We start from the raw sequence: 24,331 nt of genomic DNA, 5'->3' as shown, positions 1-24,331 counted from the left end.
TGGTCCCTCACTGCGAGGAAGCCCCGGAGAGCCAAAGTATTTCCCTTTCAGATGGTTAAATCGCCTCTAACAGCATCCCACCTCTCCATGTGGCAGGCTGCGCTCCCCTCCCTGCTTCTTGCAGCTGGGAAAACACCCTTTCACTCCAGCCTTGCTCTCCCCACTTAACTCCTCTTTGCCTTATACCCACACCACTCCTCTCTTTTCCTAGGAAGGCTGGCATTTCACCGCATTTTAAAAGCTGTGGGGCCAGATCCAGGCCAAAATATCACACCGGTAGTGTTGGAGCCTCCTGCCAGCCCAGGAGCTGGGAGCGCAGGCAGCGATGTTCTCAGCTCCACTGCCCTCTATGGGTTTGTGCCACTGTTTCCAGCCTGATCCCAGGGAAAACAACGGCCACAGCTGGTCTCCCAGCTCTGCAGGAAACAGAGGGCCCACAGCAAGTCCTGCAAGCAGAAAGCAAGAGCTCTTACTATATTTCAACTCAATCGGGGAGAGAAAACACAGTAAAAGCAGCAAGAGGGAAGTTTTACTGTCTTATTTGTGCGACACAGCTCACTGCTGTCTCAGTTGCTACCAATGGGGCAAAAACAGAGGGCTGGAGCCCAAATCCAGCCTCTGATAATGAGCCAGAGCTAAATAGCAAACTTTGCTTGCACTTTGCTTGTTTTATAGGCAACAGCCCTCCCAGGTGCTGGGGTGAGGCTCAGCAGGAGCCTGCAGTCCAGGTCCTGCCTTGCATTTTTTGGGCAAGCCTAACAAAGCCATGGAGCATCCACTCAGGAGTAAACGTTGGCCTGCATTACTGAGCTGGCAGCATCCAGCCTGCATCACAGAGCTATAAATAAGGCCGTTTGGAGAGCAACCTGTGCAAGGCCCATGCCGCTGGATCCAAGCACAGCCCGGCCAGCCAAAAACTCACCCGGGAGGAAGGAAAAGCATCCGGGAAAGACCTCCCTGCTGGGGAGATGCGTGGGGCCGTGCCATAGAGGTGGAAAGCAAGCAACCACCCGCAGCGAGTGTGATGTTTTTGGGCACAAAAGCCTGGGTTTAGCCTCCAAGAGAGACAGCAGACGCCAAGCGCAGGCTGGGAAAAGCTGCCTCAGCTCCGTTTTCTAAGTACAGGATCGTCTCATCCATGTGGATGGGAAAAAAATGCAGATAAAGGGACACGAGACTCTCCTGCTATCAGAAAAAAGAACAAGTTGTGAGCAGATCCAGACCCAGTAAAAAGTATTTATTTCAATTATGATAAGCCCCACATGTAGGTTGAAAAAATAGTTACAAAAGAATTCCCCCCTATCCCTCCTTTTACATATAAATATTAAAATCCCTCTACATCTTTACTTTCCGTCTAGAACAAAAAGGTACTCCACAAGACAACATGCAGCACCTGAGCTACTGTCAGTGGTTTCCTCTCAAAACCGCAGAAGAAGTATTAAAAAAACCCTTAAGAAAACCCCTCACCCCATCCTGGCCAGATCTCACAGCAGTGCCAAACCGGCCACGGAGGGACGGAGGTTTGGAGCTGCATGGTCATTTCAGGGCTTGCAGTTTCCTGGGCATAGAAGCCAGGCACAGGAGCGAGCTAAGCAGCAGCAGGAACTGCCTGCACTTGTCTGGGGAAGCTTTTGGGCCAGGAAATCATGGCTGACCTCACTTCAGAGGGGACAGGACGGAGAACCAGGCGCTTCATCTACACCGTCACCACCTTGGTTACAACTTTGGCACATCAACTTTTCCCTTTGCACTCCGAAATTAAAGCTAATCCCAGGAGCTGCAGCATCCCAGCAGAGTCTTTCTGTGACCCACAGCATCCTTCAGCCCTGATCCCAGGCCCGCTGTCCCCGATTTTCCCCATCAGCATCCTCCAAGGACAGTCCCTCCCAGCGAAACCCATGATCTAGAGCCAGCTAGTTGCATTTGTGGCCTGGGCAACCCCATCCAGCTTCCCCAGCTAAGGGACAAGGGACTGTCACCATGGGATGCTGCACCTACAGCTGCACTGAGTAAAAAAAATTAATAAATATACTTATCTTTTACTAAAAAAAGGCTTTTACATGCATTTTCCCTGAATTTTTCCAGTGTATTCCACAACGCATGAAAAAAAATATTTATTTCCCCCAAAAAATGTATCTTAAAACATTTTCCATCCTCATGTGCGCATCTTTGGAGAGAGGAAGGTATGTTGGGTGTATTTAGACACACAGCCAAACCTGGTGGTGTCACGGCGTTCCCTTTATCACCTCCAAAAAAAAAAAAAAAAAAGGCATTCTGCCGGGGCAGTGGGTCAGGCTGGAGCACTGCGTGTGTAAATACAGGATAGCGCCCATGGACACACATGCCTTGACACGTGGCCTGGTCACGGTGGGAAAGAAAAGACCCCCAAATCAAAAGTCATTTCACAAATGAGCGAGGGGATGAGTTTTCACAGTGGATCAAACCTCGGACGATACCGATGATGCGGGGCGCCGCTCCGTCTCAGAGCTGGGCAGTTCGTGGCACGGAGAAGTGGTTTGAGCCTCCCAAAAGGACCAGGGGAAATCAGCTGTCAGCAGAGGACGAAGCAACCGGCAGCTGGTTCCCTCATGTGCTCACCCATCACCAGACTTCGCATTTCTTGGGGGGATTCATGGGAGAGCCGAGGGGGCAGCCAAAATGCTCTGCAAACTCCCGGGAGTTGGAGACGGTGCCGATGACACGGAAACGTGAGGGGCTGTGGGGGTCGGTGATGAGCCCCTCGTGTGAGCTCTCCGGTGTGCGCACCGAACACCACACCTGCAAACAGAGGAGGGCAAGAGGCACGAGTGCCATCGTCTGCAACCACAGGGCTCTGCTCAGTGCCAAACTGGACCTCCCCACTTGGTGACCGCCACTGACACAGATCGAGCTCCAGCTTTGTCTCACTTTTTAAACAGCACCACCCCGACCTGGTTCTCCATCCACTACACATCATCTCTGGAGATCTGTTTGGCCATCACACCTTCTCAACGTCAGCTGGGGATGCCTCCACCCCACAGACACCTGTGCATCCACCCTCTCTGCCCACCACCAAGTGACCTACCTGTGCAAAGCCAACAAAGAAGAGCTGGTGGTTGGTGAGGCCAAGGGTTGGGAGGGTTTCCTCATCCCCGTTCTTTTTCAGCCAGTTTTGATATGCCTGGAGGCCAGGGAGCACAGCAGGCTCAGCGGACAACACCAATCCCACCACACCATGCCCCTCCATGCATCTCCCCAGCTCCATGGCCCTACCCGGTAGGCGGCCTTAAGGCCCCCGTTGTCAGCGATGTTCTCCCCGAGGGTGTGTTTGCCGTTGACAGCCTCGCCATTGACGGTGTAGTTGCTGTACTGCTCCACCATGCACGCTGTCTGATGCTTGAAGGCCTCCACCGAGGAGTTCTTCCACCAGGGACGCAGGTTGCCATCCTTGTCATATTCCCGGCCTGCCGAAAAGCCCAGTAGATCCCTCATCACCCCACTGGCCACCCCTCTAGCAGCCCAAACACCTGGCCCTGGCCATACCTTGGTCATCAAAGGCATGCGTCAACTCATGGCCCACCACCACACCGATCCCACCAAAATTCAGTGACCTGCAGGTGGGCAATGCTAAGATTTAGAAAACAGCTGCTATTCCCCTCAGCCACAAAATTCAGCCTCAAATTTGGGGACAGGAGGAAGTTTGGGAATTCTGCCCTCCCTGTTCTCCCTAGGCTCTTACTTTGGAGATGCACGGGTGTAAAAAGGGGCCTGGAGGATGCCAGCAGGGAAGACTATCTCATTCTTCGTGGGAGAGTAGTACGCGTTGACAGTCGGAGGCGTCATGCTCCACCTGCAGGGACACGGCCAGTGTGGCAGCACAAACCCATCACCCGTGTTTGCTCCGACACCATCCACTTACGGTGCAAAGCTGTTGGCCCAAATCTACCCCCGAGAACATGTGGACACCAAATCCCAGTGCTCCAGATACTGGGATAATTCCCTGCTGAGCACAATGGGGAAGCGGAGCAGAGGACTTACTGATCCCTGTTTGGTGGTTTCCGGAGCTGATCGGCAGTGACCCTGGCTGAGAAGTTGTAAAACTGCATGACGTTCTCAAAGTAGAGGTCTGACACAGCCTCATACTGCAAAAAGAGCGAGGTGTGAGCGGTGCGTGGCGATGGCCCAAGCCCCACTCCTCCCTCCACGGCCACGTTTGGGCCTCTGCAGCTGGCTGAGTTACGGCCGCTCTTGTTTCTCCTCCTTTCCAACATCTGCAGAGTCCCGGGAGGGCAATGAATCACCGTTATGGAAACCGGCCCCTCCTCTTCCCGGGCAGGGATCCCAAGAGCCCCAGCCACCCCAGGACCTGTCTGCAGCTCTCTGGGAAGTCCCCAGAGAAGGGCCAAGGACATCAGCGAGACCCCTCTGGAGGAAACCTGGGGTTCAAGGCTGCCCTGAGGCCACAGTGATGGGCACATGTCCTGCACATGCTAACAGAGGGGGAAGCAGGAAACCCATGGGACTTCTCTGACCAACTCACATCATTAAACACTTTATCCAGCTCCTTGGGGTCCATGATGAACTTGGGGTAGCCGATCATGTTGTAGATGGCATCTGCCTGGGGGGTGACAAGGACCCGAGTGGTTTTGGTGCCAGAGATGGCAGGACAGGCTCGTCCAGCTCCACCATCCTCCACCATCACCCTCTTCTCCCCAGCACTCCTGCCAGTGCCTCACCTTCTCTTTGGCTGATTTCCTTGTCTCTTCGTCCATCCACTGCAGGGTCTCCAGACTTTCCTCAAAGGCCGTTTTAATCTCTGCGATCATCTCCTCTGCCTAGACAAGACAAGATGGCACAGCGCCAGTCCAGAGCCAGCTTCCCACCCAGAGAGGTCAAGGATCTTTTGCACCAGCGGGGAGGAAGAGGCTAGGAGGCAGAGATGGCACGTGGACCAGTGAAAAACCCAGCAAACAGAGATGCATGGTGAACAAACTAAGGTGGACAGAAACATCAGCTGCCCCCGGTGGCTCCATCACCACGCTTGCTTTCCTGCCACCAGCACTTGCACACTGCTCGCTTGGGGACATACCACTTGCTTGCTGTCCTCAGCAAAGGTGGCCTTGACAAACATGGCCCCCAGGGCAAAGCCCAGGTTGTTGTCCGTGTCGCTGATGCAAAACTTCCAGCGTGGGAGGCAGGTCTGCATGGGACAAGAAGCAGTCGTCAGTGGTGGTGCGGCTGAAGCCCCCCACCTTCCCATTCCCCTGGCCTGCTAGGAGATGAGGTCCACATCCACCTCCCTGCACCAGAGCTACCACCCTAAAACCTGCCCCACATCTCGGTTTTGGACGCAACACGATGGTGACTTGGCTTAAAAAGCTGTCACCATTTTAACGGTGATTTGGGGGCATTGGTGGCTTCACCCTCACCTTCTTCGTCCCATACATCACTTCCATGAATTTTTCCTCAGCATCCTGGAAGCGTTGGTCAAGGAAAGGGCTCATTTTCCGCACCAGGTTCCAGATCATGTAGTTGTTGAGGAGACTGTGGCAAGAGGCAGTGAGCGGGCAGGAGAATATGCTTGCCCACCCTGGGCAACCCTCCATGCGGGCTGGGGTCTCTCACCATTTGTCTGTGGCCAGGATGAGGTCAGAGACCTGCTCCAGGTACTCCTTGGCATAGACCACAACGGGCTCCGACTCATTGAGCTCCACAGGGTAGAAGACTGTGCTGAGGAAGGGCATCCAGTCCACGGCTGGCGCCAGCTCCTGCAAAAGCCATGCCACTGCTACAGACCCGAAAACCATCGGATGGGGTGGCAGCTGCTTCCCGGGTTGGAAGACACCACATCAGCCCCCATCTGAGGGATTCAGCTGATTTTGCAGAGGCTGGTTCCCATAATAGCAGCATCCTTGAAAGGTCGGAGGGGAGTAAACAATTTCCTCCCGCAAAGGAAAAGAAAGTGGGGCGGGTGTCAAAAACATTGACACACAAGCCATCAGGGCCCCTTTGGGGACACAGGGAGGTGACTGGGCTGACGTCTGCAGCCAGACCACGGGCAGCAGTGTCAGGAGGGCGTTAGTGCCGCAGCAGGACAGCTGCCAGCCCCAGAGGTTGTCCGGAGGCTGGGAGGAACGGGTCAGGGTGGGATTTCCCCAAGGAGGACACGAGCCAAGCTATTGCACAAGAGCTTCCCAGGCAGTGCTGGCTGGCGTTGGGCTTCCTCAGAAGAGCTTTGTCACCTCCACCCGTCCACCCCACTTCCCAAACTGTGGCAGAGCAGGGAGGCTCACCAATTCCATCCCTACCTTCAGGTCTCCAGCCGTCATTTTATGGTAGATAACCTCCTCGTCCCGGTGCTTCTCCTGCGGGATGGTGATGTTGGCCAACGCTGTCTCAAAGTCCAAGATTTGCTGCATCTGCTGCCGCGTTGACTCCTCATCGGTGCCTCCCAGGAACATCCCCAGCTGTACCATGTAGTTCAGGTACCCAGCGAGCACCTATGTGGTAGGACAAGGGGCAATCAGCATGGTGGGTGCCACCCACCTACGGCATGTCCTCAGCAAAGCCATTTTTCCCCCAACAACCTTACCTTCTCGTTCTCTGTCTTGTTGAGGTAGTAATCCCGTGACGGCAGACCTAACCCCGACTGATCCACCTGGATGACATTGCTGTTGGAGTTTTTGGAGTCAGCGCTGACGTAGACGGAGAAGAAGGGCGAGGTGCGGTAATGCGCTGTCACCTCCCGCAGCGTTGCATTGAAGTTGTCACCAGCCCAGGGACCTGTGATGTTCCAGCCACCCAGCTGGGGATAGACAGTAACCAGCTTTTAAGTAAGGAGCAACCAACTACCTGGAATAGCTTAAATATCCCCCCCAATACCCATCCTGGGGGGAAACATCTTGAAATGGGGCTAAAAAGCCCAGGAGAGGCAAGACCTGCCTATAAATCCCTGCCTCTCTCTGCTCGCCTGCCCTGGGGGATGCTCTTCCCCAGGAAGCACTGGGAATGGGGTCTGGAAGGTGTTGGGACTGCCCATAGGTGAGTTCTTCCCCCTGCATTTTACAGAGGGAAGACAGCTTTTCCGCAAGGAAGGAGCCAAACCTTTTGGATGAGCTCCACGAGTGGGGTGGCACGCAGCTCCTCGATCTTGCTCTCATTCATGCAGGATTGGTAGTAACGCTGTGCCTTGCGCTCTGCCTCGCTCGACATGTTGGCTGTGGTGTTTTCTGCAGGAGGTACCCAGGGGGAGCTTGCAGAGGGTCCCCAGAGAAAGGCATCCAGCCCCCTGTGGGGGCTGCTTACGCACGCCACAGCCCCAACCCTTCCATTGAAGAAATATTCAGCCCCGTTTGGGGCAAAGTCAGGCTCCAAAAAGGCGCCGAGGATTGCCCTGCTGGTCCCCTCCGTGCCCCAGAGAGCATCCCCACAGCCCTTCCTGGCCTCCTGCCCCCATCTCCTCTCCCACCCGCAGCGACGGCTCTGGCTCTTTGGAGCAGAAAGATAAAGAAAGAAAAAACAAAAAGCATTTTTTCCAGCAGCTCTGATGTTCTCAGCATCATCCAACCCCCTGCACTGCCCTTGCCCCTGTGCTGGTGCTCTCCAGCCCTACAGTATTTATTCATGCAAGAAAGAACAATAAACTCATTTTTCTCCTCCGCCTCCAAAAACCATCCTTTCGGTTTTTTTCCCCTCTAAAAATTCTGATTCCCCAGAGATTGGTTTTGGTTTTCTTTTTTCCCCTCATGACACAGCTTGCACCTTTGGCTTCTCAGCTGTGTAGTTTTATTAACTAAAGGTCCCTTGGCTCCAAGGAATTCAAGGAAATGCCGAGCACGACCACTTGGCTGGAGGCCCAGTCCCTTCTCCCAGTAAAACCAGTGCCAGATTTCTGCGGGAAGAGCTGGGGATGAAGCCGTTCTGCACCACCCCCCTTTTCCCAAAAGACAACACTCTTCCCAAACCTTCTCTTTTCAGATAATCAGCCCCAGCACAGTGGAAAGCGCTGATAAGGAGCCAGTTGTTTGCTCAGAGCTTGAACAAACCGTCCCTGCCCGTTGCTCGGATAAGCTGCCCCACTTCAGTGTTTGCACACCGAAGCTGAGCCCAGGATCCTCCCTCCTCTGGGGGATTTTTGGCCCTGAAAAATGGTCAGATGGGCAGCCAGGCCTCCAAAAAGGCTGCTCACAGAAGCTGGAAGCTATAGCAGGAGAAAAAATCCGTATCCTTAGAGTAATATCGGGGCGCTATAGCCTCTAGATGCTGTCTGGGGTACAAATCCTCAATTTCATTGCTCCTGGCAACGCCATCATAGGGTTTGCAGAACTGAGGCTGGGACCCTTCCCCTACTCAGTGCCAAAGAGCTGCAACACCACAGTCAAAAATCCCAGTGGCATCCAGGAGAGCAAACACGGCCAGGATCTGCTTCCCAACTTCCTTGCAGCACGTGTGTTACAGACTGGTTTGACACTGGGGTTTACATCCAACCTTACATCCCTGCAGGCATGTTTTTGGCATCCCCCAGACCAAACAGGACTCCTCAGCACCGCAGGGTCCCACTGCTCCTGCGTACTCACCCAGCAGATGCTTCATGATGGCCTGGTTGTGCTCCCAGAGATTGTTGAAGGTGCCCCAGCGCGAGTGGCCATCGGGGAGGGGGTTGGCCTTGATCCAGCCCCCGCAGGCGTAGCTGAAAAAGTCCTCACAGGGATTCACTGCCCGGTCCAGCGAGCTGAGAATGGAGCTGGTGACGGAGATGCAGGCTTCCGACAGGCACACGGCGGGTGGCCCTGGGGATAGGAATGACAGGTTCAGCTCCTCCACCACAGCACGATGAGCTACACCAGGGAGCACCTTGCCCTGTGACAAGGGATGTGGGCAAATATCCCATCTGGTGCCTGAGCACCCCACCCTGTTCCTTAACATCCCGTTCCAGGGCAAGCGATATAAACCAGCGTCCCGTCCCATGCCCAAGCACCCCATCCATGTCCAAGGGACACAGGCATGCATTTCATCCTATGCCCAAGCATCCCACCCTGGGGTGAAGGACACAGGCAAGCATCCCTTCCTGTGCTCCAGCATCAAGCTCCAGGGTAAAGGATGCAGGTGAGCATCCCATCCTTACATCTCGCCCTGGGGCAAGGGATTGCTTGCATCTCCTCTTGTGTCCAAGCATCCCACCCCACACCTGAACATCCTGCCTGGTACCCAGGAATCCTGCCCTGGGGCGAGGGATGTGGGTGAGCATCTCACCTTGCACCTAAGCACCCTTTCCAGGGAAATCCCCAGCAATGCACCCCGGTCAAGGGGGCAGGATCCTACTGCAGTGTGAGGACTTACGAGCTCTGTACTGGAAGATAAGACCCAGCAGACACGCCACCAGCACGGCCGCCAGCACCCCCACCAGCACCACCAGCTGCTTCTCAGCGCGCGTTCGCTCAGCCCAGCACCCTGGGCTGCTCCTCGAGCCACGGAAGTTCACCTGTGGGAAAAGCAGCACTGTTTCCCCACCAGCAGAAAAACCCACGGATGCATTCCTCATTTTGCTTCCTAGAGCCCATGGCACGAATTTGGCCTGCAGCGAGGGATCCGGCATGGTCTGGGCTGGGAAAGGCAGCAGCTGCCTTCCAGAAACTGGCCAGGAAGGGCGGCACAATGGCAGGAAAAGGAGCGGAGTGAGTGTTTCGGCTGGTTCACCTGCTACCCCGTGCCACCCCAAACCCCTCCTCAAGCACTGCTGTAACCCCCTGGCTGTCCCTGTCCCCAGTGCCAGCACCGGGACAGGGTGGGGGCTGTGGCGGCAGCGGGAAATGCCTTAACAGGATACTCTCGCTCAGCCAAAAAACATCCCCAGGAAACATACTGATGCAACGGCGAGCAGAGACAACCCCACTGGGGAAAGTAAAAATACAGCAGAACTCTGATTTTTGGGGCAGAAAACACCACCCTAGGCAGAGACCAATGGGGCTGGGAGTGGGGCCAGCACCAAATGCATTTCTCTGGCCCCAAATCTTTCCCAGCGAGGCAGCCATGAGGGTTTTTTTCTCACCACCTTCGGCCCTTTTTAAGCTGCTTTCCCACTGCTCGGAGAGGAATTAACCTAATCCCCTTTTGTGCAGGGACAAAGCTCCCACCGCTGTGATAATTGCTCACGCCGGCCACGCTGGGAAGGGGTTCAGCCAGCAGAAAAACTGGGCGGTGGGGTGTTGCAAACCTCCTGGCTCCAGGCGCCAGGAGACGAGCAAAGGGCAGTGGCGGCAGGAGCCAACACAGCTCTGCCCACACCGGACTTTGCCCCACGGAAAGGCTGGTCTCAGGCAGAAAACCCTCCTGCAACCCCCTTCGCTGCTTTGCCAGGACCTAAAATCCCCCTGTTTTCCCCTAAAACACACAGGAATCCCTACCTGGAAGCCGTTGGGGTACCCATCGCCTTCACCAATGGAGTCCAGAGGGTCTTCATCATCCAACGTCGCCCGCTTGTAAGTCGACATCTGCACAGGGAGATCAGCAAACAGAGGTGCTCAGCGGCTCGGCGTCGAGGAAGAAGAGAAGGAAGGAGGGCGAGGAAGGAATATGCACCCTCTAAAGCCACCTCCTCCTCCTCCGGAGAGCTAAATCCCGAATGGCTCTGGGGTAGTAAAGTGCTGAACAAACGCCGGAGGAAGGTTATGGAAAGCAGCAAGGGCTGGAGCCAAAAGCTGAGTAAAGCCCAAACCCGCCTCGCTTTCCCCCTGGGGCCGGGTTGTGCAACCTCCCCTCCAGCCTGGAATAAAGCCGGTTCCTCCTCCACCAGCTCCCAGCCACAACGGGGTGAGGGACACTCCTGTGCCAGGGACCCCCTGTGCGCCAGGGACCAGAGAAGGGCTGGCAGCAGAGAAAATGACTTTTCACCCCCAAACTACTGATTCGCTCCACTCCACGCCCCGTCTGCCGACCGTGCGCACCCCAAAACACCCTGTGATGTTCCTCTGCGCACCCAAAGGCAACAGCACCTTGAATTCAGGCTGCTGATGGACTCCCTCTCTGCTCCTTGTCCCCTGGGTGTTATCTTATGCTGGTGCCTGACTCTTATCTCATCCCCCAGCACAAAAACAAGGGGAAACCTCACAGGTTGGCAGCCGGCCCTTATCATGCCGCCGCTGCTTCCTTCCCCCCTGGCATGGCCCTGCCACCCAGCCAGATTGTCTCCTGCTGGGGAAAACAACCCTCTGCCTGCTGCTGAGGGGGTGAGCACCCCAAAACCCATCCTGACCCCTGCCATTGATGGGCCGAGCGGCACTGGTCACATCCCTTCACCCCCGAGGCAGCACAGGGTGGGGGTCTGCATCCAGTCCATCCCGCTGCCATCATCCCTGAAGGGACACCAAGTTGATCTGAACCTGGCACAGCCATGCCTCAGTTTCCCCTGGCAGGAAGGTACCTGCAACAAACACGCCAGTTCTCAGCCCTGTTTCCAGTAACAGCCTTCCCAAGCCTCTCCTTGCATAATTAATAACGAACCCCATCCTCTCCCTGGATCCCGAATCGCAGCCTGGGATTAATTAGCCACAGAACCCACCTGGGGAGGAAAACGGGTTAAAAGAAACAGGCAGTTTCCCTCCTCGTCGTGCAAAAATCTGCTTCCAGCCCCAAAATCTCCCCCAGGTGCCCCCCTCAAGCCTGCAAACCACGAGGTGGAAAAGCTTTAGCTGCAGAATTTTATCACTACTGAAATCTGGTTTTACATTCTATTTTTTCCCATCCCCTTTCAATTTTCACCCGTATTTTTGCATTTGGCACACGGCTGACATTTGCCACTCCAGCCAGGCACAAATCTCCGCTCGCACAGTCCACGGGAGCCCCCACGGCTCCAAAGCACCAAATTCCTGGAGTCCCAGCTTTCAGCCAAGGCTTTCACTCTGCTTCCTGAGGAAATGAGATTTTTTTTTTTTCGGCCATCTCCCACCCCGCCTGCCCCAGCCTGAAAACAGCAGGAAAAAAGGAAAAAAGAAAAAAAAAAAAAAAAGAAACAAAACCCACATGGTTTTTTGCTTTCGCTAGGGATGAGCTGGCTCAACCCTTGATCAAACATCAGAGAATCCAAGCTGAGCTTGAACCCCCCCAAAAAAAAAACATCCCCCAGGGAAGCACTGAGATCAACCCCCAGCATCCTTAATTTGGGAGATACTGGGTCCAGGAGGTATTTTTAGCACCGGTACCCCCCCCCTTTCCCACACAGTGGGGGCATTAAGGCAAAGCAGCACCCATGGGTGCTCCCCCCGCCCCGCGCTGCTTCCCACCTTGTGAAGCAGGAACATCCCTTTTTTGGGTGAAAACAGGGTGGGTTTTGTTTCTCTCCCTTCCCCCCACCGTTTGCTGAAATCACGATCAAAGCACATTTCCCAGCAACAACAGGGTGGGGGGCACCCACACTTTACAAACACACCCCCCACCCCCCCCCAGGGATTTTTCACTGTTTCTAACTTACAAAACTCCCAGCAGGGCCTCAAATCGCTCGATTTCCCCCCAAATCGCCTTTATAAGCAATACACCGCAGGTAGAGGGTACCCACACCCCACAGAGAAGGCTGCCACCCCTCCCCCCCCCCCCCCCGGCCCCGCTTCCCCCCCCTTCCCCCATCCCGGGGGCGCGCAGCCCCTCACCGCGGCATCGGGGCGCCCCACGCCGCCGCCTCCCGGCCGCCGCTCCCGCCCGGGCGCCATTTCACAGCGAGCACCGCCGCTCCGGCGGGCCACGGCCCTCCCCTCCCCCCCATCCCCATCCCCCCACCCCCCCCCAACCCACCCCGGCACCCCCAAACCGCCAGCGGCACCCCCCACACCCCACCCCCAGCACCCACGGGTGGCCCCCGCACCTCCACGGCCCCAAGGCAGCACCCAGGGGGCGTAGCCTTTTGATTAGGATGCCCAGGGGGTGATTAGAAAACCCGGGTGTTAATTGGGGGATCTAGTGTTAATTAGGGGTGCTGGGAAACGGAGGGGGGGCACCCAGTTTTGTAGCGAGCCGCGGCTACAGATAAAAAACCCAAAACTTAAAAGGGAGTAAAAAAGGGTTAAAGTTTTTTTTAAAAAAGGGGGGGGGGCGCGGTTTGGGGTTGCTTGCAAACACCCGCCCCCCCCAAAAGAAAAAGTGGGTGCTGGGGGGGGGCACCCCTCTCCCTGTAGGGGGAAACCCGCTGCAAATCCCCGCGGCTCTGGTCAAGGGCTGGGTGCTGGGGGGGGGGGGACCGGGGGGTACCCGGGGGTGCTAAGGGGTGCAATGGGGGGCCCTTTGGGGGCGCAATGGGGGGGTCCCTTGGGGTGCGACGGGGGGATGCCACGGGGATACAATGGGGGGGTCCTAGGGTATGCAATAGGGGCGCATGAGGGTCCCACGGGGGATGCGCGGGGGGTCCCACGGGGAGTCCCACCGGGGCCTCAGGGGGGTCCCACAGGAAACGCCTCGCCCCACACCCCAGTTCGGCGAAGTAACCCACAAGCCGACCAGCCCCGGCTCGGGGGGGTCCCCACTCACCATGGCTGGCACCCCGCGCCCACCGGCCCGGCCCCCGCTGGGGCGCGCGCCCGCCTGAGCCCGGCGCGGCTGCTGCGGGGGGGGGGGGGGGGGGGGGGGGGGGCTGTACCTGCCCGGGGAGCCAATGGGGCCGCGGGGGGGACGGCCTTCCGCGCCCGCCGCCTTTAACTCCTTCGGGGTGGGGGGGCAGGAGCCATTCCGGGGGTCCCCATTCCCCCCTGCCCCTGAGAGCAGCCCCCCCCCGGCAATCACCGCAGCTCGCTCGCTCACCGTGCAAGCAGCCGTGCGAGCGTGCAAGCAGCCAGTGTTGCAGGCGCCCAATTCTCCAAGCACGCCGTCGTGCAAGCACGCAACCAGTGCAAGCACGCCCTTGTGCAAGCGAGCGGTTTTGCAAACAGTCGTGCAAGGGGGCACACACGCAATGTTGCAAGTGCCCGCACAAGTGACTGCAAGCGTGTAAAAGCACGAGCCTGTGCAAGCTTGCAGTTGCACCATGTATACAAGCACATGACTGTGCAAGCGTGCACGCACCCAATCGTGCAAGCCTGCAATTGTGCAAGCTCACAAGCGTGCAAGTGTGCGTCTGTGGGCCGCAACCTTGCCCCCCCCCCCCCATGTGTGTGTGTGTTTAACAGCCCCTTGAAGGGTTTTGGGGTTCGGCCCAGCCGGATTTGCACACGCAGCCAGGAGCTCCCCAGACTGCAACTCCCCACCGGACTAATGAGCTTTTAAATGAGCTTTTCATCACTGGCAAGCGCCCACAGTGCGTGGGGGGACAGAGGTGGGGGACAGGGTGCCACCCCCCGGCTCCCCACGCCACACCGGCGGGCTGAGCACTGACACCCTCATCGCACCCATGGGGCTGCCAAGGGCAGGGAAAGCGCTGGGGGGGTGCAAAGGGCCGGGGGCTGTGCTGGGGGGATTTGGGGGTGTGCAGGGGCTGTGCCCATCCCCCGGGCAGCGGGGCGGCCTTGGGGCACCCTTGGTGGCACCCCGAAGCTTTCGGGGAGCGGATTTTTGGGCAAAGACTGCCACCTTCTGGGAGAGCACCCGGGGCGCCCGCGGTGGGGAAACTGAGGCAGGGGAGAGTATCACCTGCCCCCCCCCCCCACCCCCGCCACCGAGCCCTGTTTATTGTAGGACCTACAGTAAAGCCGCTTCAGGCAGGGCGTGAGCTGCGGCAGGACCCACCGTGGGGAAACTGAGGCAGAGGGGGGAAACCCCCCCTCCCCCCATCACACACACACCCCCAACCCACGCTCATGTGGCTGGCACGTCTTGGGTGAAAATAATGCAAAATCCGGCAAAACACACCTCTGCCCCCACCCCCCGCGTGGGGGGAGGGATGCTGAGCGCACACAGCCATCCTTGGGTGCACCCCAGTCCTCCCAGTAAAACCCGGCAGAGGGCACCAGTAAGCCCAGTTTGTCGCCTTTTCTCGCCCCCCCCCCCCCCCCCGTGCTGGCAGCAGGGGGAGGGTGGAGGAAGGGGAGGAGGAGGAGGAGGCGAAGGCCGGGTGCGGGGGGATTTAAGGGCTCGCGGTCCCCCCGGCCCGGCCTCCTCCCGCCGCCCAGGAGGGACGTGGGTGTCGGCACCCAAGTTTGTGCGGGTACGTGTGTGTGTCCCCCCTCGCCGTGGGAAGGACCCCCCGAGGCCCCACTGCCACCCCCGGGGAGGACGGAGGGGGTGGCCTGGGGAGCGGGGGGGTGGGAGAGGGATGCAAGGGTGGGGGGAGGATGCAGTGGGGACATGGACATGTGGTGGGGACACAGGGGTGCGATGGGGACACGGGGGTGCGATGGGGACATGGGGGTATGTTGGGGACACGGAGGGGTGGTAGGGACGCGGGTGTGTGGTGGGGGCGTGGGGGTGTGCTGGGGACATGCGTGCAACAGGGGCACGGGGATGGGCTGAGGACACGGGGGTGCAACAGGGACACGGGGGGGTGATGGGGACACAGGGACGGCGTGGGGCACAGCCATCTGGTGGGGACATGGGCGTGCGGTGTGGACGCAGGTGTGCAACAGGGACATCGGTGTGCAACGGGGACACGGGGGTGCGATGGGGATGTGGGGGTGCATGGTGTGTGAAGGGGACATGGGTGCGGTGCACAAGGGGACATTGGGGTGCAACAGGGACATGGGTGAGCAATGGGGACACAGGCATGTGGTGGGGACACAAGCGTGCAACAGGCATGCAGATGTGTGATGGGGCCACGGGTGTGCAATGGGGACATGGGCACAGGGTGGGGACACCAGGACAGGACATGCACTCCCGCTGGGGACAGGGGGGTGTGGTGGGGACGTGCGAGATGGGGACACAGAGGTGCAGGGGGGACACGGGTTTGCAACGGGGATGCAGATGTGCAAAGGGGACATGGGCACAGGATGGGGACACAGAGGTGATGCGGCCACGCGATGGGGACACGGCCATGCGATGGGGACCCCAACATGATGGGGACATCGCCATGCAACAAGGACAGGGCCACGCAAGGGGACCCTGCTGTGCCACGCACACGTGGGGGCCGTGTGCCCAGCCCCGGGTTGGTGCCAGTGAGGTGACGCCCCATGGCACTGGTGGCCGGGGCGAGGGAACTGGCATGTCCCCAGGGGGTCACATTGGTGACCGTGCAGGGAGGGGACATTTCCCTCCTGTCCTCGCTTGGCTGAGCCCCGGGACAAAGGTCTCAGTGGGGAAACTGAGGCACAGAGCGGGTGCTGCCCCCCTGCAGCTCTCCCTTACCCAGCACCACAAGATGAAGGCTCTCCTCCTCATCCTCCTTGCCCAGCTCTGCTCAGCATCACTGGTCCCTGGTAGGTGAGGTTGGGGGGGGGGGGCAGCACCCCAAAAGTGGGTGCTGTTGGGTGCTATGGAGCCCGTTCCTCCCCCTGCAGAGAGGGAGAAGGACCCCGAGTACTGGCGGCGGCAGGCGCAGGAAACCCTGCGGGCAGCGCTGCGGCTCCAGCACCTCAACCAGAACGTGGCCAAGAACCTCATCCTCTTCCTGGGTGACGGTGAGACGGGGGCACCCACCCCGGGGGGCGGGAGAGGGGGAGCGGGGGCTGCGACAGAATGGGGGCTGCGGGAAAGCGGGCACAGTAAAGTGGGTGCTATGGTAAATCGGGTGTGCAATAAACTGGGTGTCATGCTTGCAATAAGTTGGGTGCTGCGCTAAACTGGGTTTGCAACAAACGAAGTGCTGCAATGAACTGGATTTGCGAAAAACTGGGTGCTGGGATAAACTGGACTTGCAATGCACCAGGTGCTACAAAAAATTGGGTGCTACAACAAACCATTGGTGATAAACCGGGTGTTGCAATAGAGTTTGCAACAAACCAAGCGCCGTGATAAATTGGGTTTGGAATAACTGGGTGCTGCACCCAACTCCTTTTGTGATAAACGGGGTTTGCAATAAATGGGGTGCTGGGATAGCCCGGGCGCCCGCCGGCGTTGCGTGGCACCCGTGTGGCGAGCTGACGGGTGCCCTGGCAGGCATGGGCGTCTCCACTGTCACCGCCGCCCGCATCCTCAAAGGGCAGCTGCAAAACCGCAAGGGCGAGGAGAGCCTGCTGGAGATGGAGAAGTTCCCCTACGTCGCTTTGGCCAAGGTGAGGCCCCCCCGGGACACCCACGGGGGACGTGACACCCACCGCAAGGTCACGGGCAGGCGGCATTGACCAGGAGCCGAAATTAGGTCAGGGGCGGGCGAAGGGAGCTGGCTCTGTTGCCCGCTCGCCGTGCCAGGGTCCGGCCCGTGGGAACGGGGAGGGGGGGCAGGATGAGGCTGCCCGGCCATGGGAAGCTGCGGGACCCCCCCCTGCTTCTCCTGGGGTCGTTTGGCTGAACGGAAGGTTTTGGTTTTTTTTTTTTTAATAATTAAATTGGAAGTCTCGGCTACTCCCCACTGTTTCCCTTCGCCCCGCGGGGGATGCTCGTGGCTTATGCTTCTCTCTCCTTGCCGAAAAATGGGCTGAAAAAAGGCTAAAAGCAGCAAAACGCAGCAAGGGGGTGATGTGCAACCACGCAGGGGGCTGCAAGGGGCAAAATGGGGGGGCAAAAGATGGGGTGCAGAGGCAGGATGCAGCTAAACGGGGTGGGGTGGGGAGCTGCAGGGTGGGGGCGATGATGGTGGAGCCCCCCTGGGTAGGACTGGTGATGGGGCTGAGGATGACAATGGTGGTGGGTGACGATGGTGGGTTATTTGTCTCCCCCCACCAGACCTACAACACCAACGCGCAGGTGCCCGACAGCGCGGGCACGGCTACTGCCTACCTCTGTGGCGTCAAAGCCAACGAGGGGACGGTGGGTGTCAGCGCCGGCGTCACCCGTGACCGCTGCAACACCACCAAGGGCCAGGAGGTGACCTCCATCCTCCGCTGGGCCAAGGATGGAGGTGAGAGGCTGGGGGGGTGGAAGTAAAGCAGTGGGGGGGTTGGGGTGTTCTCACCGTCCCCCAATTTTGTGGTGCAGGCAAGGCAGTGGGCATCGTCACCACCACACGGGTGACCCACGCGACGCCCAGTGCTGCCTACGCCCACTCTGCCAACCGCGACTGGTACTCGGATGGAGAGATGCCCCCGGACGCGTTGGAGGGCGGCTGCAGGGACATCGCCCGACAGCTGGTGGAGAACATTCCAGACATCGAGGTAGGGATCGGGGCAGGGCTGCCTGGGACATGGGCTAGAGCCACCCAGGGAGGGGGCCACCAAGGACACGGATTGGAGCCAGCCAGGAAGGGGGACAGGGCCATGGGTAGATGTGGGATGAGGACTACGACTGGGTGAAGGGCTGGGACCCCTGGTAGATGTTGGGTAGGGGCCACCAAAGGGTGCAGGGCTAGGACTGGGAGGGGGTACCAGTCTAGGTAGACTAGGACCACCCCAGTAGATGGGAGGCTGAGACCACCAATGGGTGCAGGACCAGGATTGTGGGTAGATGTGGGGTCAGGGCAACCCATGGGTGCAGAGCCAGAACCCCCAGAAAATATGGGTCCAGGACAACCCATGGGTGCAGAGCCAGAACCCCCAGCAGACATGGGACCAGGACAACCCATGGGTGCACAGCCAGAACCCCCAGCAGAACTAGGACCAGGACCACCCATGGGTGCAGAGCCAGAACCCCCAGTAGACCCAGGACCAGGACCACCCATGGGTGATGGACCGGAACAGTTGTGTGGATACGGGACCAGAACCCCTGATGGATGTGCCACCAGGACCCCCGTCAAACATAGGGCTGGGACCATGACCTCATATCGGACCAGACCCCCACATCCCACTGAGCCCCCACCTCCATCGCAGCCCCCTCCTTTCTCATACTTCTCAGACCCAAAACCCTCCATTTTCCCCCTGATTCTGCCCCTCACTGTGGATTTACGCAGAAATTCAGCCCTGTAAATAAATACTCTTCTGTCCTTCAAAATAGCCCCAAAGCAAAACATTTCAGCCTGTTATTTAGCTCTTTAATAGCCTCTTCTTCTGTTATTTTTTTCCTTTAATATAATTTTAACTCTGTCCCAGGCTGGAAATAATTATATAGCGGGGGAAAGACTTTTTTTTTTTTCCCCTTTTTTTTTTTTTTCCTTAATAATTTTGGCGGCAGTGCTTTGCAGCTTTATAATTCACCTTCTGCGTGGAGAAGGGGGGGGGGGGAGAATAAAAAAATCTCTGCCCGCCTATAAATAACAGAGGCCAAATAAATTGGGCTCCAAAGCAAACAGTGAGAGCCGCGGGATGGGGCTCTGTCCCAGCGGGTTCATGCGGGGACCCCGACGTGGAGCATCCCTCCCACAGGAGGGGAGGAAAAAAAAAATATAAAAAATTGAAGCACCAAATTTGCTGCTAGAAATAGTTATTTTTGTCCTGGGGTTTAATTAATAGGAAGAGATTCAGGGTTATTTTGAGCGAGGTGAAATTCCTCAGGTGTTTTCACCCGCTTTTTTTGTGCAATGCCAGGGTTTTCCTGGACATCCCTCTCCGCCTGGTCTGAGTTTTCCCTCCTTCAACCCAAATTAGGGGGGGGGGGGGAAATGAAAAATAATTTTAAATTGTTTTTGAAAATCCTTTTTTTTTTCCCCCTCCCCTCTTTTGCAGGTGATCTTGGGTGGCGGGCGGAAATATATGTTCCCCAAAAACACCAGTGATGTGGAGTATCCCCACGAGGATAAGCATCGGGGTACCCGCCTGGACCGCAGGGACCTCGTCCAGGCGTGGCACGAGGCCAAGCCCCCTGGCAAGGTGACGGGGACTTTTTTTGGGGGGGGGGGGAGGTACACAGATATCACCCCACTGTAACCTTACAAAGCCGTTCCTGGGGGCAGGGGGGGATGTTTTGTGGAGGGTGGGGGGGATAAAGCAGCCCTGGGGTTGGCAGAGGTGATGGGGAGGTGACAACCTGCTTGTCCCCCAGATTGCCAAGTATGTGTGGCACCGGCGTGACCTGCTGGCACTCAACCTCAGCCGCGTTGACTTCCTGCTGGGTGAGTCCTGGCACCCAAGGGTGCCCCAGCCTCAACTGGGTGCTTTGGGGGGGTGTCCTGCTCCATCCTGGGGTGCTGGGGCAGCTGGAGTGGCCAGTTACTCTCCCAAAGGTGCTGGTTCCCTGCCCTGGGGATGCTGGTACCCCAAAGGGATGCTGGCAAGTCCCCAGGGACGCTGGTGGCACCCCAAAGGGACGCTGGTGGCACCCCAAAGGGACGCTGGCATGTCCCCAAGGATGCTGGTACCCCAAAAGGACGCTGGCAAGTCCCCAAGGACGCTGGTACTCCACCCTGGGGATTCAATTTCTTTTGCCTGTGGTGCAACTCTCCAGCCCAGTTGGGATTCAGGATTCAGGATCCAGCCGGGCCAGAGGAAGGGTGGGCTGGGAGCATCCCCCCCCGGTTCTATCTAACTGCCCTGGATCCGGTGGCGGGTGAAATACGTGAGCCAGCACAAGGCGGCGGTGCTGGATTTACCCCCCTTTCCCCCCCCCCCCTTTTTTTTTTGGTGGAGAAAAAATGTCCCCACCAGTGTCACTGTCCCCAGGCCTCTTCGAACCGGGCGACATGGTGTACGAGCTGGACAGGAATAACGAGACTGATCCGTCCCTCACCGAGATGGTGGCTGTAGCCATCAGGATGCTCCAGAAAAATCCCCGGGGGTTTTTCCTCCTGGTTGAAGGTGGGGGGGGAGTATGGGTGTGCAAAGGGGAGCAGAGGGGGGGATGCATGGGGGGAAAGGAGGGGGATGAGGGGTGCAAAAATGGGGGATAAAGGGGGTGATAGGAGGGCTGCAAAGGGGAAAAGAGTAGGGGGGTGGAAAGATGGGGATAAGGGGGGGAGGGGAAGAGGAGGGCAGTGAGGGGGGATGGGGCACAATCAGGGCTGTGGAGGACGATGCTGAGCAGCGCCGGGGGGCCGCAGGGGGCCGCATCGACCACGGACACCACGAGGGGAAGGCGAAGCAGGCACTGCACGAGGCGGTGGAGCTGGACCGAGCCATCGGGCTGGCCACCCGCCTCACCTCGCCCCAGGACACCCTCAGCGTCGTCACCGCCGACCACTCGCACGTCTTCACCTTCGGTGGCTACACCCCCCGCGGGAACCCCATTTTCGGTGAGTCTCTGCCAGGCCATGGAGCGGGGGGACACTTGGGGACATCCCTGTCCTTCTGACTGTGCCACCGCCCCCAGGTCTGGCCCCGATGCAGAGTGACGTGGACCGCAAACCCTTCACCTCCATCCTCTACGGCAACGGCCCTGGCTACAAAATCGTGGCAGGCGAACGAGAAAACGTCTCCGCCGTTGATTTTGGTAAGCGTATTTCGGGGCAAAACCCCCTAAAATTGTTACAGCCTGGCTACAATTAGTGCTTTTTGAAAACTAGTCTTATTTTTGCCTGGTTTTTTATAATTATTTTGTTTTTTCCCCCGAGCACACGCCAACTACCAGGCACAATCGGCCGTGCCGCTGCGCCAGGAGACCCACGGCGGCGAGGACGTGGCCGTGTTCGCCCGCGGCCCCATGGCCCACCTCCTCCACGGGGTCCACGAGCAAAATTACATCCCCCACGCCATGGCTTACGCCGCCTGCATCGGCTCCAACCAAGCCCACTGCAACGCCGCCGGCCACCCCACTGCCTCCATCCTCCTGCCCTTCCTCGCCCTCCTCTTCCTCCTCTGCTAAAGTGCCTCTTGCAAACCATGGAGGGGGATTTATTTTTAATCCCTTACACCCCCCCTTTTTTTTTTTTTTTTTTTTTTTTTTCTTTTGGGTAGCAGCGCCCGGGAAAGAGGAGAGAAAAAGAAAGACTCAGCGGAGCAAAAGCAGCCGCTGGCGGTTTCATGCTGGGAGCTGCCTCTGTAAATAGACGGTTCCTTCCCCTGTAATTAGCATCGTTGCCTGCCCTATCCCGAGCCCACTGCGGGATCTGGGATGGGAGCTGGAGCCTCGGCGGATAAAACCCCTTCTTTGAGCGAGACGCGATGGGGCTGGGTCCCAAAAATGCCTCCTGGTCCCTTGGCTGAGAACTGACCCCGGTGCCCCACTCACCACATGTGTGGGTACCCAGAAACCACATGAAGATGGGAAAAAAAATTAACTCACCAGGTTAACTTGTCACCAAAACTCTTGTTTTTTGTCTCCTGGATCATTTATTTTGCTTTAAAATGCTTCACTTTAACGCAATTTGCTGCCCACAGAGGGATCTGGAGTAGTTTTGGGGTCAAGTATTGCAGGGAGAGGGGAGAAAAGGGAGATTTATGGGGTGGCACCCACTGGGGCACACCCGCTTCATTAAGGGTTGGGTAATTAGGGGGCGGGGGTAATTAGGGGAGGGGGCTTTTGCAGCTGGCGAGGAGGAGATTGAGGCCTGGGGTAGCACCAGAGAAGTGCCCTGGGCGTGCAAATAGTGTTCTGAACGTGGAAAAGTCACCATGCCCATGCAAAATTATGCCCGAGCTAAGCCAACGCTGTCTTGCCCGTGCAAAAGTCACAGCACCCGTGCAAAAATCACCGTGCAACATGCACACGGGCCTTGTGCGTGCAAATGGTTCCTCGCCTGTGCAAATGCCACCACGCGGGTGCAAACGTTGCCCTGCCTCTGCAAATACCGCTTTGCCCGTGCAAATCCTGTGCACGAGCAGCCCCTTGCACACCGTGGCTGCGTTCTGATTTGCAACCCCCACCCCACCCCAAACACCCCCAAAACCCCGCCAGGCCCCTCCAACCCCACCTCCCCCTCCCTTTTTACTTATTTACCAGCTTTATAACTAAATCTCTGCTCCGGGTTCTTATTAACCAGCAAACTTTGGAGCAGGCAAAGGCGGTGACCCAAGCGCTGCTGGATTTTTGTGGCGGGGGGGGGGCTACGACACCCCTACTTTGCTGGGTGCCCTTTGCACCCTCACCGGCATCGCCGGCATCCCCAACCGCAACCCAGCCCTGGCGCTGGGGCTTCCCAGAAACCAGGCGGCACCGAGCTATGTTTAACCGGTCCCGGGGTGCTTCGTGGTTTTTGGGGGTTCGGGGGGGGGGGGGGGGGGGCGGGGGGGGAGCTGCTTTTTCTTGACCAGGGCTTTGGCGAGGAGCCGGTGGCCACTGGGGCTGCCGGCCAAATGCCGCTCCCGACGCCAGGTTGGCTGCCAGAGCCAAAAAAAAAAGGGTGGGTTGTTGTTGATTTTTTTTTGGGGGGGGGGGGCATCGGCTGCCACATTTTGGGGCACCCCAAAAATAGGGAAAATCACAGAAAGGCTTTACTCAGCTGCAAAAAGCCCCAAATATGTGTAAATGCCCCCCCCCCAATAAAAGGGTGGATCTGGGGTGTTTTTAGACCACACAGAGCATCAGCCCCTGCTGCTGTTTGGGGTTTTGGGGACCCCCCCCGATATCAGGGACCCTCCCGCAGCACCCTCCAGCCGTAGCGATAAATAAACCTTTATTTTATACAGGACACATGGGAAACACAAACACGATTTGGGGGAGCTTGAAAAAATAATCCCCCCCCCCAATTCCAGCATCTGACCCATTCCAGAGTTTTTTCCCCTTAAAATAAAAGGGGGGGGGCAAGGGGAGCCCCACTTTTGATTTGCCCTGGATTTGAGCCCCCCTTTTTTTTTAGGGAGGGGGTGATGCTCGGATTGGACCCACTCTGCATTTTGGGGGAGCACCTCCTGTGCGACATTGGGGTCACAGCGGGGGGGGGGGGGTGGGCCCTTTGCGGTGCATCACCCCCCCAAGGGGTACTTGGGGTGATGGAGATTGTCTGGAGGAGGGGACACCCCCATTTTTGGGAGGGTCCCCCCAAATCGTGCACCGGGGATGATGGCTTCAGCTCCTGGCACGGGGGTGGCACGCAGGGGGGACACAAAGGAGTGACCCCCACCCCCGGGGATGGGGGGGTGACTATGAGCCCTGTGCAGAGGGACATCAGTGGGTGCACCCCAATATGGGGACACCCATATAGGGGTGCACTGGGGGGGGGGGCACAGCCTCACCGGGTTATGGGGGGGCTGCTCCAGCTGGATTTTGATCTCGGGGCAGGGGGGGTCAGGGGGGCGGCGGCCTGGGGAAAGGGGGGGCCATGAGCACCCCGGGGGGTCCCCCAGTGCTGTGGCCACCTGACACCCTGGTGATGGGCTACCTGGGGGGGTCCCGGGGGGGTCATCCGGCCAGGGGGTGTCAGTGAAGGCATCACAGTGGGTCCCAAGGGCGAGCGGCTCTCCTAAGGGTGCAGGGGGGGTCAAAGGGGTGCTGCCCACCCCCAGCCCCCAGCCCCCCCCCCCCAGCACCCTGGTACCCTGCCGGCTCGCTGGGCTCCTCGCTGGCACTGCCAAAGCTGCTGGCGCTGGAGGAGGAGCAGGAGAAA

General features: G+C 58.2%; 2 protein-coding genes across 8 annotated transcripts; one reads left to right on the top strand and one right to left on the bottom strand.

Annotated features, from left to right (window-relative positions):
• Nucleotides 1–1,216: 1,216 nt before the first annotated feature.
• On the bottom strand, nucleotides 1,217–13,652 carry ECE1 (endothelin converting enzyme 1). Of its 5 annotated transcripts, none has more exons than XM_080378806.1 (18): nucleotides 13,492–13,652; nucleotides 10,383–10,469; nucleotides 9,319–9,460; nucleotides 8,556–8,768; nucleotides 7,084–7,208; nucleotides 6,572–6,784; nucleotides 6,288–6,479; nucleotides 5,605–5,747; nucleotides 5,409–5,523; nucleotides 5,069–5,179; nucleotides 4,716–4,814; nucleotides 4,520–4,597; nucleotides 4,018–4,121; nucleotides 3,719–3,829; nucleotides 3,523–3,590; nucleotides 3,253–3,443; nucleotides 3,065–3,160; nucleotides 1,217–2,778 (listed from the first exon to the last, which is right to left on the bottom strand). In XM_080378806.1, exons 1-18 carry the CDS (start codon nucleotides 13,492–13,494, stop codon nucleotides 2,602–2,604), a joined length of 2,268 nt encoding a protein of 755 aa, XP_080234932.1. In that variant the 5' UTR covers nucleotides 13,495–13,652; the 3' UTR covers nucleotides 1,217–2,601. The 5 variants fall into 5 exon arrangements, with proteins under 5 accessions (XP_080234932.1, XP_080234931.1, XP_080234934.1 ...); XM_080378805.1 differs by lacking the exon at nucleotides 13,492–13,652 and adding an exon at nucleotides 12,621–12,679; XM_080378808.1 differs by lacking the exon at nucleotides 13,492–13,652 and adding an exon at nucleotides 11,537–12,117.
• Nucleotides 13,653–13,831: 179 nt separating this feature from the next.
• ALPL (alkaline phosphatase, biomineralization associated) lies at nucleotides 13,832–22,964 on the top strand. 3 transcript variants are annotated; one of them, XM_080379073.1, is made up of 12 exons: nucleotides 13,832–15,100; nucleotides 16,223–16,304; nucleotides 16,386–16,505; nucleotides 16,984–17,099; nucleotides 17,710–17,884; nucleotides 17,962–18,137; nucleotides 19,581–19,724; nucleotides 19,897–19,966; nucleotides 20,514–20,648; nucleotides 20,891–21,082; nucleotides 21,160–21,279; nucleotides 21,401–22,964. In XM_080379073.1, exons 1-12 carry the CDS (start codon nucleotides 14,783–14,785, stop codon nucleotides 21,649–21,651), a joined length of 1,899 nt encoding a protein of 632 aa, XP_080235199.1. In that variant the 5' UTR covers nucleotides 13,832–14,782; the 3' UTR covers nucleotides 21,652–22,964. The 3 variants fall into 3 exon arrangements, with proteins under 3 accessions (XP_080235199.1, XP_080235201.1, XP_080235200.1); XM_080379075.1 differs by having other exon boundaries at nucleotides 16,125–16,304; XM_080379074.1 differs by having other exon boundaries at nucleotides 16,101–16,304.
• Nucleotides 22,965–24,331: the final 1,367 nt, after the last annotated feature.

This window comes from Falco punctatus, assembly GCF_963210335.1.
Source record: "Falco punctatus genome assembly, chromosome: 3".
In the NCBI taxonomy this organism is placed as follows: domain Eukaryota; kingdom Metazoa; phylum Chordata; class Aves; order Falconiformes; family Falconidae; genus Falco; species Falco punctatus.
The sequence above is the reverse complement of the archived record's forward strand: the minus strand, read 5'-3'. Positions and strand labels throughout refer to the sequence as shown.